The sequence below is a fragment of the Apus apus genome, chromosome 1 (assembly GCF_020740795.1).
Source record: "Apus apus isolate bApuApu2 chromosome 1, bApuApu2.pri.cur, whole genome shotgun sequence".
In the NCBI taxonomy this organism is placed as follows: Eukaryota; Metazoa; Chordata; class Aves; order Apodiformes; family Apodidae; genus Apus; species Apus apus.
The window spans coordinates 40,284,279-40,302,066 of NC_067282.1; the positions used below are offsets into that span (position 1 = coordinate 40,284,279).

The window sequence follows — 17,788 nt, forward strand, 5'->3', positions numbered from 1 at the left end:
TGCCTAATGTGACGAATTCTTCTAGTACATATACAATACCTGAAATGTTGATGGCTCAAGGTAAAACAAAGAAGAAAATGTTTCAGATTGTTTTACGATTATGCTGAATTAATCTAAGAGAGAAGGAAGGATGCAAATAACAGCACTACACTGCAAAAGATAACATTAACTTAACAAAACTTAACAGTACGGAAGCAAAGTTCAGCCCATCTCTTAGAACTCTCATTACCCTTTTCCCAGGAGAACTATTCAAGATACCCCATTGTACCAGTTTAAGCATTTGCAAGTCCTTTTTCCTTCTTTATTTAGAAGCAACAGATTTCAAATGATGTCAAGAGCAACAAAGGTTTCTGCTTTTAAAGCCACCTGTTGTTAAGAGTTGCTGAGAGTAGTCATTTATCTTTGCCTTCACTACTTTCAATGAGTTCTGTTTGTGTGAGTTCTGGAGCTTAATCTACGGAACGCCAACAACTAGCCACAAAACTTGCCATCTAGAGGGATAGTTTAATCTTTGATATGGACAACTCACACCCTGTATCTATCCTGATAAGTGAGTTACTCTGAAACTAGCTTCGGTACCTCTACACTAAATTACAGAAATCCTTTATGATCTGGATGATGGAGCAGAGCAGACGCTCAGCAAGCAACTTCAGCAGGCTGGAGAAAAGGCCTGACAGGAACGTCTTGAAGTTCAACAAGGACAAGTGCAAAGTCCTGCAGCTACGGAGGAACAACCTCAAGCACAAGCATATGCTGGGGCTACCCAGCTGGAAAACAGTTTGTCAGAAAACTGGGGTCCTGGCAGACACTAAGTTGAACAGGAGCCAGCAGTGTGCCCTGGAAGCAAAGAAGGCTAAAGGTGTCATGGTTTGCCAAATTGCCAGCAGATTGAGGGAGCTGATTCTTTCCCTCTACTCATCTCTGGTGATGCCATACCTGGAGTCCTGTGTCCACTTCTGGGCTCCGCAGAGTAAGAAAGATAAGGGAAATATGGGGAAACTACCAGGTCCAGCAAGAGTGGGATCTTACCAGTTTGGCTCTTCTCAGAGGTGCCCAGTGACAGGGCCAGAAAAAATGGGCACACTGACCTAGAGAAGTTTCATCTGAACATCAAGAAACACTTTTTTACTGTGAGGGTCACTGAACATTGGCACAGGTAGTCCAGGGATGTTGTGGAGTCTCCCTCCTTAAAGGTATTTAAAAACAGTCTAGACAAGATCCTGGGCACTGCTTAAGCAGAGAGGTTGGACCAGATGACCTCCAGAGGCCCACACGTGACTCAACCATTCTATGATTCTGTAAGTGTAAGTAGAAAATAAGTACAACTTGCATTAAATAGGTATGGTAGTGTTATAAATTATAACAAGGTAAACTTAAACTTCTAGGTTTGACTCTGACCACCAAGGTTTCAAGGTTTCACAATATAGGTTGTTTCCCAGGCACTGTACAGCATGCTGTTCTCCAGATAGCTAAAACATAGCTCCTGAACTGACAGGCTGCATCTACTCCACTGACAGTTTTAAATGTCTTCCTGGTTTGGAGATATTTGCAGCCCACATTGAAAGGTCTTGCTCCCTTGTTTAGATCCCAAAAGAACTGTGAAGTCTGCAGAAAGCTTTTTTCTCCTATGCTAAAACTTCTCTCTCCAATTTATTTGTTGCCCTCATTAATCAAAATAGAACCCACTACTACATGGTAAACTCCATAAAAATAATTTAAAAATCAAGCAGCACTGAATTTTTGCTATTATTGCCACTCACGAGCAAAATGTATCTGGAGATAAAATATAACTGGAGAGTAAAACAACAGCATTAATTTTATGCAGTGCAGTTTGAGTCTGATGGCAAGTGTCATGTCATATGCTTGTAGATGAAAAGAGAGGCAAGACAGGTCTAAGGGAAACAGGAATCTGAAAAGGTATTAAAAACAAGATTTTCAAAACTGGTCAGCAACTTGCAGCTCTGTTTAGGAACATAATCTGCACTGCTAGACTTTAAAAAATGCTTGGCACCCATCCACTTTCATTAAAAATGCTATGAACAGCTGGGTGTTAAGCATGTCGGCAAGTCTCAGCATATCAAGTAGCTGCCTAAATGACAGTGGAGCTTTGCTGAAAGTTATGCTAATTTTCACTGCTGAGATCCATGTAAGCTATTATAATGCAGTTTATCTGAATGATTAAAAAATAAGTGCAAACTAGCATTTGAACCGGAAAAAGAAATGGGGTATACCACTGTTATTTGATCCATTCCCATTGCATTTACTTTTACAAGTTTCACTAAACATACAGAAGTTGTAGATATTAGTTATAGTATCCTGGCACCCTAATCAGTTAAAAATTTATTGATAAAATTTAAATATACGCTGCCAAAGAAAATAACTGAGTAGCCAAACACATTGAGCAATTTCTGCAACAATCTGATACATTCAACACTCTGACAGTCACTAAGACAGAAGACAGAAAAGTTCCAAATAATGACAACAAATAATGTGACCTTGTAAAAACAAACAACAGGCAAAGCCTGTCTTCTCAAAACTTAACACATCAATTTATGTAAATAAAAATGTATTGAACATTAAAGTATGCACTGAAAATTGTGTTGTTTTGAAGGTCAAGGAACTCTCTTACATAAGTAAAAATAGAGCTTATAATTCACTTGGACAGTTAATATAATGTATCAATAAACACGTGTTTTCACGTGAACATACTCTATACATTCTAATGGGGACATTTATGAGAACAAATGCTTCACATACAATGAACGGCATAGAATGAGCAACAGAAGTAGAATATTTTATCAAAACATTGTTCTGAACCTTTGGCAATGCAGAATTAACATAAAGAGAGCAAGAATTATATTTTCCCTTTGTCGTATTCCCCAATAATTTCACGACCACATGCAAAAGCAATTTACCTTGTGATGACCCATTCTTCCACTAAATAAATTTACCCCAACAGATTTAGTAGAACACCATAGGCTCAGTGTATCATGAGACACTGCATTAAGAAGTCAGGTAATGTGTTTGAGTAAAGGATAAAAGTGTGTATTACAGCCACAACTTTTTATTTGAGCATTTTCTCATGACAGCTTCAAAGCATTTACTGATACTTTCCTGATATTTACTAAACTTTACTGCTGAAAACTATTTGGAAATGAATGTCACTCATAACTGTGTTGAATGGTTAACATTTTCACTGTTTACAAATTCTCACACTGTCACTTATCTAAAGAACAAATGCCATCCATATTGGTATGATATGTGGACAATTAGAATTAACTAAAATACAAAAAAAAATCCCCCTGGATTCTATCCTCACACTATACTGAACTATCACGTCTTTCTTCATATAAAATATCAGATAGCTCCACAGCCAGATAAGTTGTTTTGAAGAAACAAAAAAAGTTAGCTTTGCGACAAGATCTGTATAAGAAAAACAGAAAAAATAAAGCATATTCTGCCTGTACTGACTATAATCAACTAATTGCCATCTCATCGGCAAGTGAAATTTCAGGCCCAAATTTCTCCTACCTTGATAAGCTAACAGAGGAATCATCCTAGACATCATCCTAGAAGCTTGCCTGAAATCTCCATTTTTATAGACCAAGAAGTTATTCTTCATGTAATTACTTTATTTTTATTTACTTGAAGTTACATAAAAATAACATATAAATATTGTCAAACTTCCTCACATTCACGACTTTTTATTATTTAGATACAGACTGGCTTCCAAATCAAGTGATTGCTTGATTCACCTACATAAAACCAAGGATTTAGCACCATCTGAGTTGCCACTTGATGTCTACAAAACCACACAGGGCCAGTAAATACAGCAGTGGACTTATGATGGCATGCTTCCAGAAATCTTCAGGAGCCAGGCAGCATTATAATCCATAGCACCTCGAATCATCACATAGGTTCAGTTTGTTCCTATATGCTGCACTAGATCATCATTGCCTACAGTGGAAGGTCAGGAATCTCACTGATGTGGAAAAGCCTACACATGTAGGTGAGTAAGAAACTGAATTATATATTCAGTCCTTTCAGATGCAAGTTATAATTTCCTGGCATCTATTTCATTTTGAAATTATTGAAAGACTTGACAAAATGTAGAGAATGACTGAACATACATATATACTTAGCATTTAACCAGACTAGTGGATAAGAACCACTCTAAAAAACATGGAATTCTAGTCAAGTGTGAATTCATACCAGCTGCACTTCTTTAGTGATGCCAGAGATGGTTAGATAGCTGTAAAAGGTTATCACCTCATATTATCAATCACACTGCTCAGAAGAAGAAAGTTAAAGATTGACTGACATACAGTGAAACCCTCCATTTTTGCTAAGCAAAGGATTCTTCAATTGTTTAATCTAGCTTAATAGGTATTGAACAGCCCTGAACTCAATGAACCTCAGTCTGATGACTGCCTGGTTAATTGTTGCTTTAACAGTACAGAGAAAAACCTCTTTGCTAAATGCCTGCTAAGCTGGGGAAGGAATTTGCAAGTTTGCCTCAAAAAGTCAATTATCCAAGTTAGGATTTAAAGGTTTATCTACTTGATTATTATATGCAAATTCATATCCACTTTTAAAATTATGTACGACCAGATGTAATATGTGCATTCTGAGGGGATTTAGAGGCTTAGCTTTTTCTACAGGCTCCCTAGAAGTTCTTTGTATAAATAAGAACAGAACTCAGGTGGATCAGTTCACTTTCTCTCCAGTGACTTACAAGGTATTTGAGTTCTTCATTTTATAAGGACGGGATTGTTTCTGCCTCTGGGCAAGAAATCTAATTTAGATGCCTATGTAACTTTCACTGGATCTGAGCCGCAGTGTATTTAATACTCAAAGACTATGCATTATCCTACTGATGTGATTTGCAAGCCTCTGAAAATGATATTAAATGTTGCAGAGAGAAAGGCAATAATATCTATGCTTTACTCTATGCTATTTTTTATTTTTCATAGTTAACCAATTATTTACTATCACAAGCAGTTGCAAAACCCATCCATTTTAAACAGAACACACTGGTGGAGTAAAAGTTATTTTTAACTTAACTATTTCTGCAAGTAAATATTTGTGCTGTTTTTATCATGCACTGAGAAACATTAAAACATAAGTATAAAACCCTCATTCTTTACTAGTCATTTATTCTTGGCAGTCAGTAACATGTGTTAACTCCTAACTGTTGCTTGTAAATTCCTTCAGTAGCCCAACTGTCATTAACAACTTTGTACAATCTTAAGAATCAACATAAAAATAATGTTTTGCCCAGTGGAAGCCACACATATTCTTGCTCATGCTGTAGCCCCAGCATTAACAGATACATTACATTTGTTCCGACAATCAGCTAAAGCAAACTTTTCATATAATCTCATAGTAAATGTGATTACATCACTAGTAAACAAAATAGGGCTTGGCAGAGGCTCAAATATGCTGATAAATTGCATTTAATGTTTCAGATACAGCCTGAGTCAGAGAATGGGAGACACAAGCACAGAAGAAACCATTCTGGTGTGGGAAAGGAGGAGAGAAAGATAAGGAGAATTCATTAATAAAGATATTCATAGAATGATTCAGGTTGGAAGAGACCTTAATGATCATCAGGTTCCAACCTCCCTGCTATGAGCAGGGCCACCTCAAGCTAGATCTGGTTTCACAAAGCCTCATCCAACCTGGCCTTGAACACCTCCAGGGAGGGGGCAACCACAGCCTCCCTCGGCAATGTGTTCCAGTGCCTTACTACACTTATGGTGAACAATTTCTTCCTGATGTCTAACCTAAACTTACCCTCTTTCAGCTTAAAACCATTACCCCTTGTCCTATCACTACACTCTCTGGCAAAAAGCCCCTCCGCATCTTTCCCATTGGCCCCCTTTAAGTATTGGGAGGCTGCTATAAGGTCTCCTTTATATATATATAAACTCCTTTATATGTTTACATTCAGGGACAGAAGTCTTTATTTTAGTTTCAACTGCAAATGAGGTTAGACTTTTGTCTAAACAGAGTTAGTGAGGATTCATGTGAACGGTTTTGCTGCCTGAGCTGTGGGGATGGTAATCACTACACTACATGTCATGAGGAAGGTAATCATTAGATGGTGGGTGTGGAAAGTCATAAGGGAACCAGGTTAGAACACTGATAGCTATTCTAGTTAGACCTTAATGAATATATCTTTCCACAACTACAGATTTTCACCTCTCTACTGGGTTTGCTTGGAAAGGTTTTCTAGGGTGTGACAGGGGTGGCTTCTGTGAGAAGCTTCCAGAAGCTGCTCAGTAGAGCCAGTGTCTAACATCAAATAGAGCCAATGCCAGCCGACTCCAAGATGTACCTGCGACTGGCCAAGGCCAAGTCCATCAGCGATGCTGGTAGTGCCTATATGATAATGTATTTAAGACAGGGAAAAAAAAACAACAAACCAAAACAAACCTGTAAAACTGCAGCTGAAAAGAGGAGTGAGAATATGTGAGAGAAACAACTCTGCAAACATTAAAGTCAGTAAAAAAGGAGGGGGAGGAGGCCCTCCAGGCACTGGAGCAGAGATTCCTCTGCAGCCCATGCTGAAGAGCACGGTGAAGCAGGCTGCTACCCTGCAGCCCGTGAAGCTCCATGCTGAAGCAACTGCAGGTCCACCTGCAGTTTATCTTACTCTCAGTGAAGAATGCTATTAAAAATCACAGGAAAAATATTTATAAGAAGCTTGTAAATGAAAAACTCAAGTAAATAATTTTAAATACCTCAGCATTAACAAGGTCTAAGACACCCAGCACATTTTTACTCTCCCTGAATCCTTTAAGAGTGAAAATAAACATAAAAGGTTTTCTGTACAGATCAGCACAAAATACTGAGAAGACCTGTTGAAAGGATGCAACTAGATATTACCTATCATATAGTGGAATAGTTTTTATATTGGTCAAGTCACCAATATTTCTAATTTGACTTGAATGAAAAAATACAAACTTTTAGAGTAGCAGATGGTTTTAGGCAAATCAAAGGAACAAAATTAAACTGAAGTTCTATGGCAACATTACACCTTTTATTCTTTCATTTGCAGCTTCATGTTACTTTTGTTTTAATATGGTAATACTGATTGGTTTCTCCTAAATTTTTCTATTGAATTTTTAATTACATTGTTTGATATCCTATTACTCAAGTCTGACTACACTGGCAATTACTGCACCTTGAAAGCGAAATGAGACATCATAAAAACTCAGGCTATAATTTTAAGCCTTCATTTGAAGAGGATCTCAGTACAGTCTTTTCAATCTGTTAATACCCTTTGCAGTCTATGACTTAATCTTTTTTAATGAATTTAGAAGTCCGTTAACACAATTTTTTTTTTCTCAAAGGTCCAATGATTAACTTTTAATTTGCACCTGCCTTCTCTTCAGAGAACTCTTCTTTTCCATGCAGTGAAAATGACAATGTTTGATTTATACTTAAGTATAAATCATAGTAGGAAAAAATTCACCTTTTTGTAATAAAAAGTAGATTTTCAACTCCAGCTCTCAATACTTTTCAGTTTACACTTTCTTCTATCTTATTTTTCATTTGAAAATAACATTTAAATACTTTTTTAGCATTATAGCAAACATTTATATGATACAGTACCCAATTATAGACAAGCACCAGTGCGTAAGGGTTAATTTTCAGATTAAACTGAGCAAAAAATACAGATAATTGCCAAAAATATATCACTCTATTTTTTTTTTTTTTAATTCCTTGTAGTTTTGAAACCATTATTATTATTTTTTTCTGTATACTTTACTCACTGGCTCTTCAGAAAGAAATGTGTTCTCTCTAAAAGTTGGACCTGAATCTGAAGTAGTAAGTTTTATGAGAAACTTTCTCAATACACAATGGAATTCAGTTTGAGGTTAAAACAAATGTTGTAGGAGTTTAGAGGTGGGTGTCAATGACACATTTACCTTTGTGATGATTATCTATGATAGCTAGTGGAAATCTAGGATTTAAGTCAGTTGCTAAACATGGGATATCGTGTCACTACAGATAACTTAAGGTATCCAGGATATTATCATGGGGATAATGTATAGTAAAGTGGACACAATTCAGTTGCATAATGAGGGCCATAGGTGCTGTTGGTAGTGTCTTAGGGTATCCTTATTTGTTAGGGCTACAGAAACACCAGAAGGAACTCTGAGGCAGGTATTGTTGTGTGGACATGGCTACTCAACTGTATAGAGTATTGCCTTTAATCCTATGGATAAAAAGCTACAATCCTCATCTTGGTAATGTGGGGGAACATTGGTTTACATGCAACTAGCAGTGCAGAGGTAAGCAAAACATGGTTACTAGATGAAATAAAATCCCTATTGACTGGAGGAATGCAGCTAAATTTGTGAACCCTATGTCTAGAATTTCTAGTGGGATTAGAAGCTTTTGAACATAAAAGTAGTTTGAAATCTTGTCTCTAAATTATTTCAGCTGATACTTTGTATGCCATAGAATCATAGAAATATGGAAAAACCCAGGTTGGAAGAAACTTTGAAAGATTTTCTGGTCCAAACTTTAATGGGAAAGAGAGTCTAAATGAGAATGAGGCCATTACATACCTTACACTCACATTGCCTTGTATTTTGTATAAGGGTACCAAAAAGATCTCAGCTCTAATTTTCACCATTTTCAGCAATTCCCATAACAAACAAACAAGTTATATTCCTTTTCTGTGACCTAGGTCAATAGCCTCATTTAATTCCATAGTGGTAGATCTTGGACATACTAATAATAAATAAAATTATTACTAAGGCAGGGAACAGTAACCAGAAACCCTGGATGACCATACGAGATAGACATGAAGCTGGTGTGTCAACAGCTTTAAGTTACCTTTTGTAAGTGCTTGGCAGATTAAAAAAAACACTTTAAAGACTGTAATGATGCACAGTATTCTATGCTAGCTTCCTAATTGGCATAGATGTTGAAAGTGCAGACTCATACAGAGAAGAAATAGCTCAACATCTTTTGCTGTATCAGTAACTCTTTATTCACTGGGTGTCAACTCAGGATTTGGTCTCTAAGGAACAATAAGTATTCCCAAATGAAACTGAAGAAATTTAGATCCTCCTCAGCCTCTGTTCTCCTAGCTGACATACCATCCTGGTAGGCCATCACTAGCCCTTCTCCAGTTTCTTCCTATGCTTTTCAAATTGTGGAGTGCAAAATTGGAAACAGTATTTTAGGTACAACTTTAGCAGCACCAGGTATTATGGGAAAAATAACTTCATATGGCTTGCTGAAATTTTTTTTTCTGATGTAAACCAACATGTGGTTTCCCTCATTCATGCTGTCATCTCATATTTAGCCCACTATCTGCAATAATCTCATGTGGGGTTTTTTGGGTGGTTTTTTGTGTGTGTGTGTGGTTTTGGCTTGGTTTGTTCTTTTTCTGGAGATATTTACTATTCTGCTTGTCCTCCTTAACATGTTGTGATATCTGGCTGCTCCTCTTGCCTTCCATTTTTTCTAAATCTGAACACTTTAGCTTTCAAACATCCAGAGTATTCAGCAGTTGAAGATTATAAACAGAGGAGAGTTTTCACAATAACCATGATATTATTATTGCTATTATAATTATAATTGTTTAGAAATAAAAATAATTTTAAAAATACCTGAGGTGGAAGTAGTGGTAATCTGATATAAGCAAGTAGCATACTTAGGTCATTGCATCGTCTCTGCATATCATACTTCACCCACATCATTAAGGCATGGAAAATGGTCTCTTCATCAGGAACATTCACATCATCACTAGCAAGGAGTTTATGGAGTTCATCAGCTGGTAGAAGTAAAAATTCTTGATTTCTTATAACTTCCATTATATTCTCCTGAGAAGAAGGAAGTATTTCAGAGTCAATAATACTGGAAGAAAATAAAAGCAGCTATTAAAACTAATAAACCCATAGAATTAGTCAATATCTGCCACATTGAGTCCTCTTACAGTTCTTGAGAAAAACAAACCAAAGATTATTATAATTAAACAACTATAGTTATAATTCATATACAAATATATTCAGAAAACAATATAAAGATTATATGGTAATATTGTAATTAAAAATCATCAGAATTAGTAAAGGCTAGGGCAGATCAGCACATTATTTGAAACATTTATAAACTCAGTTGTAGTGGAGCACTTTTGATATTTTGTAAATCTCTACATGCACATACTAGATTTTTCTGTATTTTTTCACTATCGGATTTTTTTCTTAAATAACTTATCAGACATATATAATTATATTCTCAATATCCAGATAATGGCTGGCTATATATATGACAAAGCCAAGAGGAAGATCAATACCATGAATTTAGCATAATTTCATTCATTTGTTTAGAACAGACTGTTAACATTCAGCTCATGTGCAAAATATATACAGCAATTAAAATCTCATAGTGTTGAAACTTGCATATAGGAATAACTATTAAGAACCTAATTAAGTGTTCTCTGAACTACCTATCCTACATTAACAGGAAACAACAAAACCAAAATTCTGCAGATTTGTCTTTCTCCAAATATTTCATTTTGGGTGCTTGATCTCTGTGGAGAAATTGCAGATGTGTTCTCATATTCTTGATTCATAGACAAGTATTATAAGAATGTGGAGTACAGACTGGAGACACAAGACCCACTGCTGGAAAAGAAATCTTATTCTTGATATAAAACAAAAATGTAAAAAGTGTTGGAGGGATAAATAAATTACAATATCTAATAGATAAAATATAATTATTAGTATCATAATGGTATTTTGGATAAACATCATAAGAGTAAATGATAAGCAGGAAAGGAATGAAAAAACAACAGTCAAGGATTTAAGGTTAAAAACATCAGAATTTAAGGAAGTGGATAATTTCACTCCTGCACCCACTCAATTAGCATATCAAAATTCAAATTACTGCTGTCTATAATTGCTTGTTTGGGTCTGGGCCAGAAGAAAGACTGACTGGTCATCAAGAACTGAAATAGAAGTAACACAGTATTACTGAGATAATATAACTAATACAGGGAGAAAGTGGTGCAAGACTTAAAACATAAGAATTATACTCTGGCCCTAATATGTCACATAGTGTCCTCCACCTGTGATACAAGAAAAATTATTTCAATTCTCCAACAACAATGTTTTTAAAAGTTACTGCTTCAAATAATCTACTAAAGTCTGCATATTATTTTATATAAGGTAGCAAAGATGACTAACACAGACACAGACATGACAAAACCATGACAGCCAGAAGTGTGTAAGGTAATTATACAATAAATTCATGCAAATAGAATAAGTTAGCTAAAGCTGAAAGTTATGCTTATTATTATGAATGTGGATACTTTTGCTTGTTAAACTTAACTTTCAATAAGTAACATTTTAACTCTACAAAGACACCCAAAAGGGGATGCTGACACAACAGAAAATTAGAGGCATACGCATGCTCATGGTATTAACCCTGCTGTAATGTCAAAACATGACTTGGATCTTTTTTAAAATTGATTAAATGTCAATAGGTACCTAAACAACTAGATTTTTATGGCCTAAGGTTTTAATCTGTTGACTGCTGATAAAATTTAAGTTGTGTGACTGCAACATTGTATAATAGCTTGGAAATATAAGGGAACTAGTTTGCAGGCACTTAGCCACAAGTTGGCTTTATTAATTTTAATTAAAAAGCCATAAATCTCAGAAAATTTCATTGCACTTCTCAGTAAATGATTTATAAGCTGAAGTTTAATTAAGGCTGATTAAAAAGACATAAAATCCCATTAAGAAAAAAATTTAACTCTACTTCTTAATATGAACCAACATCAAACTTTAGAACAGCATATTAAACCAAAGACATAATATTGTTGAGAAGCATTGAAATAGTGGAATACATTATATGAACTCACAGAACTTAATTAATTTTGAATAACACTCAGAGTCAGGGGTTTAAATTCAGAATAATAATAATAAAAATGTTAGGTTTGATTAAGAATTTTTAAATTTTAATTGTCTTTTCATTTGGATATATGCTTAAGGAGATCTTATTTCAGCCTCCGTATTGATTTACCATGGGATGAAAGTAGAATCTAACAAAGTTTTCAAACAAAACATATGAGCTCAAATCTGTTCTTCTGAACATTTGGACTTACACTAGTTTCATGGTACTTCAGGCTGAGTGCTGCAGAAGATGCTATTTAATAAAATTTCTTTACATAATTGTAACATATATATACATACACATTTATACTGCATATTTATACATATGAAACATAAATAAAATCCACGTTCTTGTTCCTCAGAGCTAAAAACTCCTTCAAATATTTGGCATTTCCTAAACTGACTACTGAATGTTTAGAACTTCCTAGATCACATTTTAATTTCTTTACATGAATTTCATTTGGAGCAGAAAAGCATATTTAAATGGCTTGCTGGTTTATCTTAACATAAATAATTTATTTTATGCTTATTGTAGAAAAATACCTGCCTTTCTTTTAAAATATAGTTATTCTTAATTTTTGCACTTTAGGGAACAGGATATTGCTTAAAAATTTCAGGAGAAATTAAATAAAATTAGAATTCTTCTGAAATTAAGGTGCAGGATAGGAATTGAGACACTCATTACCACTTCTGTGAAGCACTTTTAGGAATGCTTAGGTCCTCAGTCTGAGAAACCTCAGAACATATGGGTACTTCATGTTTAAGCATGTCCAGGGTTATGTTATAGAGGTGTATGACTTTTCAGGACCTGCAACTTTTAACTTTGATACTTAAGCAGCTTTGTAGTTCTGGTCTTCACTTTAGCATAAGTCTCTTAAGATCAACTGGGCTGTGACTACTGCCTCTCCTGCATAGGTCATCTGCTTAGCACATTCCTACAGCAAGAACTGTAATGTTTTAATTAAGTTAAGCAGTGGATTTTTGCTTTTAAATTAGAAAAAGTAACTTACAGCACAAATTGGGAAAGCCTCTGAACTCATTATGTCTCACTTGGTTCCTTCCTCAGTTTTTCAAAATGATAATACAATAACCACTGCTGTGAGGTCATAGCATTTCCACAGCTGAGCGCTTTCTCTTTTAAACCTTTTCAGCAGCAAACAGGATTAGAATTAAATGACCATAAAGCAGTAGCACAGTAGAGTAATATAAACAAAACGCAACTATTTTTAAAGGGAGATAAGCAAGCACCTGAGTATCTAAGTCCAACAGATTGTGCATCATAGGAAAATAAATGTTCCAGTGAAAATAAACTATTACCAAATGGGATTTAATAAAAATAAATTCTACTACCTATATCCTTGCAATGATGTTACCAATACAAATGAATTTGACTTTCTTTTTTTTTTAAATCAAGACCTGCAACGATAATTATTTCACTTGGAATTAAATTTTCTTGCATAAGTTAGTTATCACTGATGTTTATGTCATTGGTTTCACTAATCAATACATATCAGTTGTAAGGAAGAAACTGGAATAATTTCTTCAGTATTATTAAAAATATGAAATAATTTCATACCTTGACAAAGAATGTCATATTCCAAGAGTGTTGTTTAGAATCATGAGTGTTATTTAGAAACATGAGAGCTGCTGCAGCAGTAAAGTGCTTAGTAGGTTTTTTGGTTTTGGATGTAATAGTCTGATTTAAGAAGTTTTATATTTTATTTTGATGCTGTGGCCTTTCCAGTATGAAAAGGAGAAAGGCATGAAATAATGCTGAAAAAAGGTATCCATATACTAGCCTTTCACTTAAATAGCAAATGACTAGTATCAATGAATATTTTAAGCCCACGCTGCTTTTACTTGAGAATCTAAGTTTTCATTACAACATTTAAATAAATTAATAAATAGTGACTCTGATTTCCATGTTAAATCATATATTTTACACTTTCTGTAGCGTAAAAGTTCTAAAAGCCGATTTTTATTTTGCTCAAGCCCCAACCTATTTCAGTCTGGTATTATTGCTACTGTGCTACAATGAATTTAGCCCCCTCATTTTGTGCACTGTTTTCCTACCAGCTCTGTATCATACAAGTCTAAATCCCCTTTGCAAAAACTCTGCTATCACATATCTTCTTTCCTAAAGAGAATGGACTTTTCAAATTCCTGAACTCCTATCAGACAAAGGACCAGTACTTGGTAATGTGCTTATGATCTGGTTCTCTAGCCAAATCCCAGATTTTATCATAGAACAAGCTCCATCTGCCCTATGTAATCCAAAGAGCTACATGTTTCTTCTAATACCAGATGCCAGCCTGGTGTCACCATTATGAAAGACATAAAAAGGTGGGGTTGTTCAAAGGAAAGGCAGCTAATGGAAAGAGATCACGTGGGTGTGTATGCTTCTCTCACCTTTGTAACAGGGAAAAGGGATCAGTAGCTGCTGCTTTTTGGGAGAGCAGAGAGCAAGTTGAGGATAGAAAAGACTGTGACTATGTGGAGCAGCTCACACAGCATACTGAAATCTTAATAGAGGCTTCTAGATTACAAAGTTAGATGACTACAACCTAAATATTTTTTTTTTTACTTGCAATTTATAATTCTTTTTGTTAAAAAATGTTCAGTTTTAGGATATGAATCTGCAGAATTAGCCAGATTATAATCTAATTTGTGGTAAATATCATGCAGCATTTTGGTACTTCACAATTTAAATGTAGTTAATAAGCAGTCAGTCATAGATGGTTGCTGATATGACAGTTCATCACAACAAATTTGCTAAAGTTTTTAAGCTAGAGGGCCTTAATCTAGAATGTTTCTTTAACTATGTCAGAACGGTTAATGTTTGTTTCTCATTTTGCTGGAGGATCTTTGTTCACATATGTTGCACATATTCCTCTTCAGATCTAAGACGATCCAAGAGTCTAAGCCTGTACACAAAACAGATGCAACTTGCTAAATAGACATCTACGTACCTTGTTCCCCCTGACGGAAACAGTTTTTCAACACTGTTACAGAAAGTCCTGTATCCCATAAAACCTGGAACTGCTGGGTGCTAAGACTCAGTACATGCATAGCACATCCTTTCTAGCACGGTGGCTAGGAAAAACAGAACTCGGCTAGCCTGTAGACCAGTTATCTGCCTATTAATTACTCCACCTTTTTTTTTTTTTTTTTTTCCTCCCCTTTTTTCCCCCAATTTTTGGTGTCTTTTTAATGTTATTTTACCCTCCAAAAATGAAGCTGATAGAACCAGGGAGCAAAATGTGAGGACCAAAAAACCTGGAATGTTTATGTTCTGGGGTTCATTAGAAAGGGTGTGGTTAGTCGGTCAATATAGGTTCTCCTCCCCTCTATTGTGCATTGGTGAGGCCGCATCTGGAGTATTGTGTCCAGTTCTGGGGCCCTCAGTTCAAGGACAGGGAACTGCTTGAAAGAGTCCAGCACAGAGCCACGAAGATGATTAAGGGAGTGGAACATCTCCCTTATGAGGAAAGGCTGAGGGAGCTGGGTCTCTTTAGCTTGGAGAAAAGGAGACTGAGGGGTGACCTCATCAGTGTTTACAAATATGTAAAGGATGAGTGTCAGGAAGATGGAGTTAAGCTTTTTTCAGTGATGTCTAGTGATAGGACAAGGGGTAATGGATGCAAACTGGAGCATGGGAGGTTCAATGTGAGTATCAGGAAAAATTTTTTTACTGTGAGAGTGACAGAGCACTGGAACAGGCTGCCCAGAGAGGTTGTGGAGTCTTCTTCACTGGAGACATTCAAGACCCACCTGGACGCATTCCTGTGTGAGGTACTCTAGGTGACACTGCTCTGGCAGCAGGGTTGGCCTAGATGATCTTTCGAGGTCCCTTCCAACCCCTAGGATTCTGTGATTCTGTGATTCTGTGTGATTTGAATTGGCCCAGGTTGATATATTTGTCATTAGGAGGGTTCTCAGCACAATTTCCAGAAAATAGCAAAAGAGATCAGTACCGTGGATCATCCAGAGGAGGCATTTGGACTGAAAAGGCTAAAAGTGGAGAAAACAGAGACTCACAGTGCAAAGTGCCACATTGGTGCAGTATTGTAAAGTGTGGACACACACTTGTACAGACTCTGGTGATTGTCTTGTTTTTTATGTACGTACCCTTAGCAATCCTCAAATATGGGAAGTATGAGCTGCTTCGACTTTTTAAATTGTGGTAGTTGCACAGCAATAACATAGACCTTCTCACCTGTACAACAGAATGTCAAGTTTCTGGGTTCAAATTGTAACACTCCATCATGACACTCATTTTCTTACTTTGCTAGCATGATGCAGTTTATGACATCTTAAGTAAGATGAGTAAAGACAAAATTAGTGTTAGAGAAGTCTCAGAAGCAGCACTGTTAGGCTTCGGTTAAAAGTGTGTCTAAAGATGTAATGTAACTTGCTGTGCATGACTGTGTTGTATGATAAAGGCAAGGCCTGTGGATTAATAAAACCAGTAAATAATTTTTTTAGCCACTGTGCCATAGTTTACACCACTCATTATGAAGAATCCACAATTAGGGAGAATGGTGGTATTCAGTTACAGAGGAGGGCTTCAATCTGTGTAATCTGGCCTTTAAACCATACTGCAAACCAAGCTTGGATGAACAAAAGCACAAATGTAACCTTTCAACTCTTATGTCAAGGTAAGCACATACTTTTACGTCCTAATGGAGACCATGTCTTGTTTACTCTGATTACAGAAAAAGAAAACAAGGAAGATGGAGGGTAACAAGCCTAACAGGAGCTTCACCTAAATCAATTCTCATTAAAAGAAAACTGGAATTCAGAAAAATAAATAAATAAATAAATAAATTTTATATATATATATATATATATATATATATATATATTTCTTACTGTTAAAGCATCGACCTGTAGAGCAAACTTCCAGTGAGTAGGCAGGGAACAGGTCTGTTAGAACAAATGTAATAGTTTAGGATGCACTTTAGAGAAGGGATTGCATGAGTTCTCCAAACAGCAGGGAACTGCCTTGGGATCCCTTTCAGTTTTGTTTTAACCAGTTGCCCTTCTGTTGAACCTAGCAGAATCTGATCCACTGAGACTGTTTCCTATAAAGGCATCATGTCAAAGACATGGAGATGGAAAATTTGCCACTTTTGCAGTAGCTTTCAGAAGTAATCATCCTCAACATTAAAATGTGTGTCTGATTTCCCATTTGAACTTGTCTGTCTGCCACTCATATGTACCAGTTCTTATGAATTTCTCACTCTGATTAATGAGTCCATTAGCAGCAAAACTGAAAACACTCAAAATAATCTTGAGACTTTTTATAAGTGAAAGGAATCGAGTGTTTATGGCCTTGCTTTTACAATTCATGCATGGAACAGTGTTCTGTAATACCATGTTGTAATGTTCAGGAGTAAAAGCAAGACACTGTTTCTTATGGTAGCACCTAGAAATTCACTGATAATCTCAGTCCTTTGTTGACCTTTCCTGACCCTACTTAGCCTGTGAAATGTGATGAAATACAGCACAAAGCAAAGGCTGAAGGCACATGCAAGTTCATATCTATTAAAAAAGCTTCTGCTTTCATAAATTATTAATAAACACTGTAACTAGGATGATATTACAAAAGGCAACTGAAACATTAGTCAGAGGATTAGAGTGAAATCTTCTCTAATTTTCCTGTACTCAAAACTTGAATTAAAAATAAGTAGCCATTAAAATGAAAATGTATCTCATGAACCATGGAGAATTACATGATCAGAGGGAAAAGCCTTGCTCTGTTACTCTCCATACTATTAAGTTTTGCAACAACAGTGTTTCTTCATTAGTGTCATAGTTGACTCAGGATCAGCAACTAAACCAGTGATGAGAATGTTCTCGATTCC

General features: G+C 35.8%; 1 protein-coding gene across 1 annotated transcript in view; it reads right to left on the reverse strand.

The window, feature by feature from the left end:
- The window catches only part of KLHL1 (kelch like family member 1), a 195,796-nt gene that overhangs the window by 73,443 nt on the left and 104,565 nt on the right, over positions 1-17,788 (reverse strand). Inside the window, exon 5 of the mRNA XM_051607919.1 lies at positions 9,636-9,848. Coding sequence (XP_051463879.1) covers positions 9,636-9,848 — 213 coding nt within the window. The remainder of the gene's footprint in view (positions 1-9,635; positions 9,849-17,788) is intronic.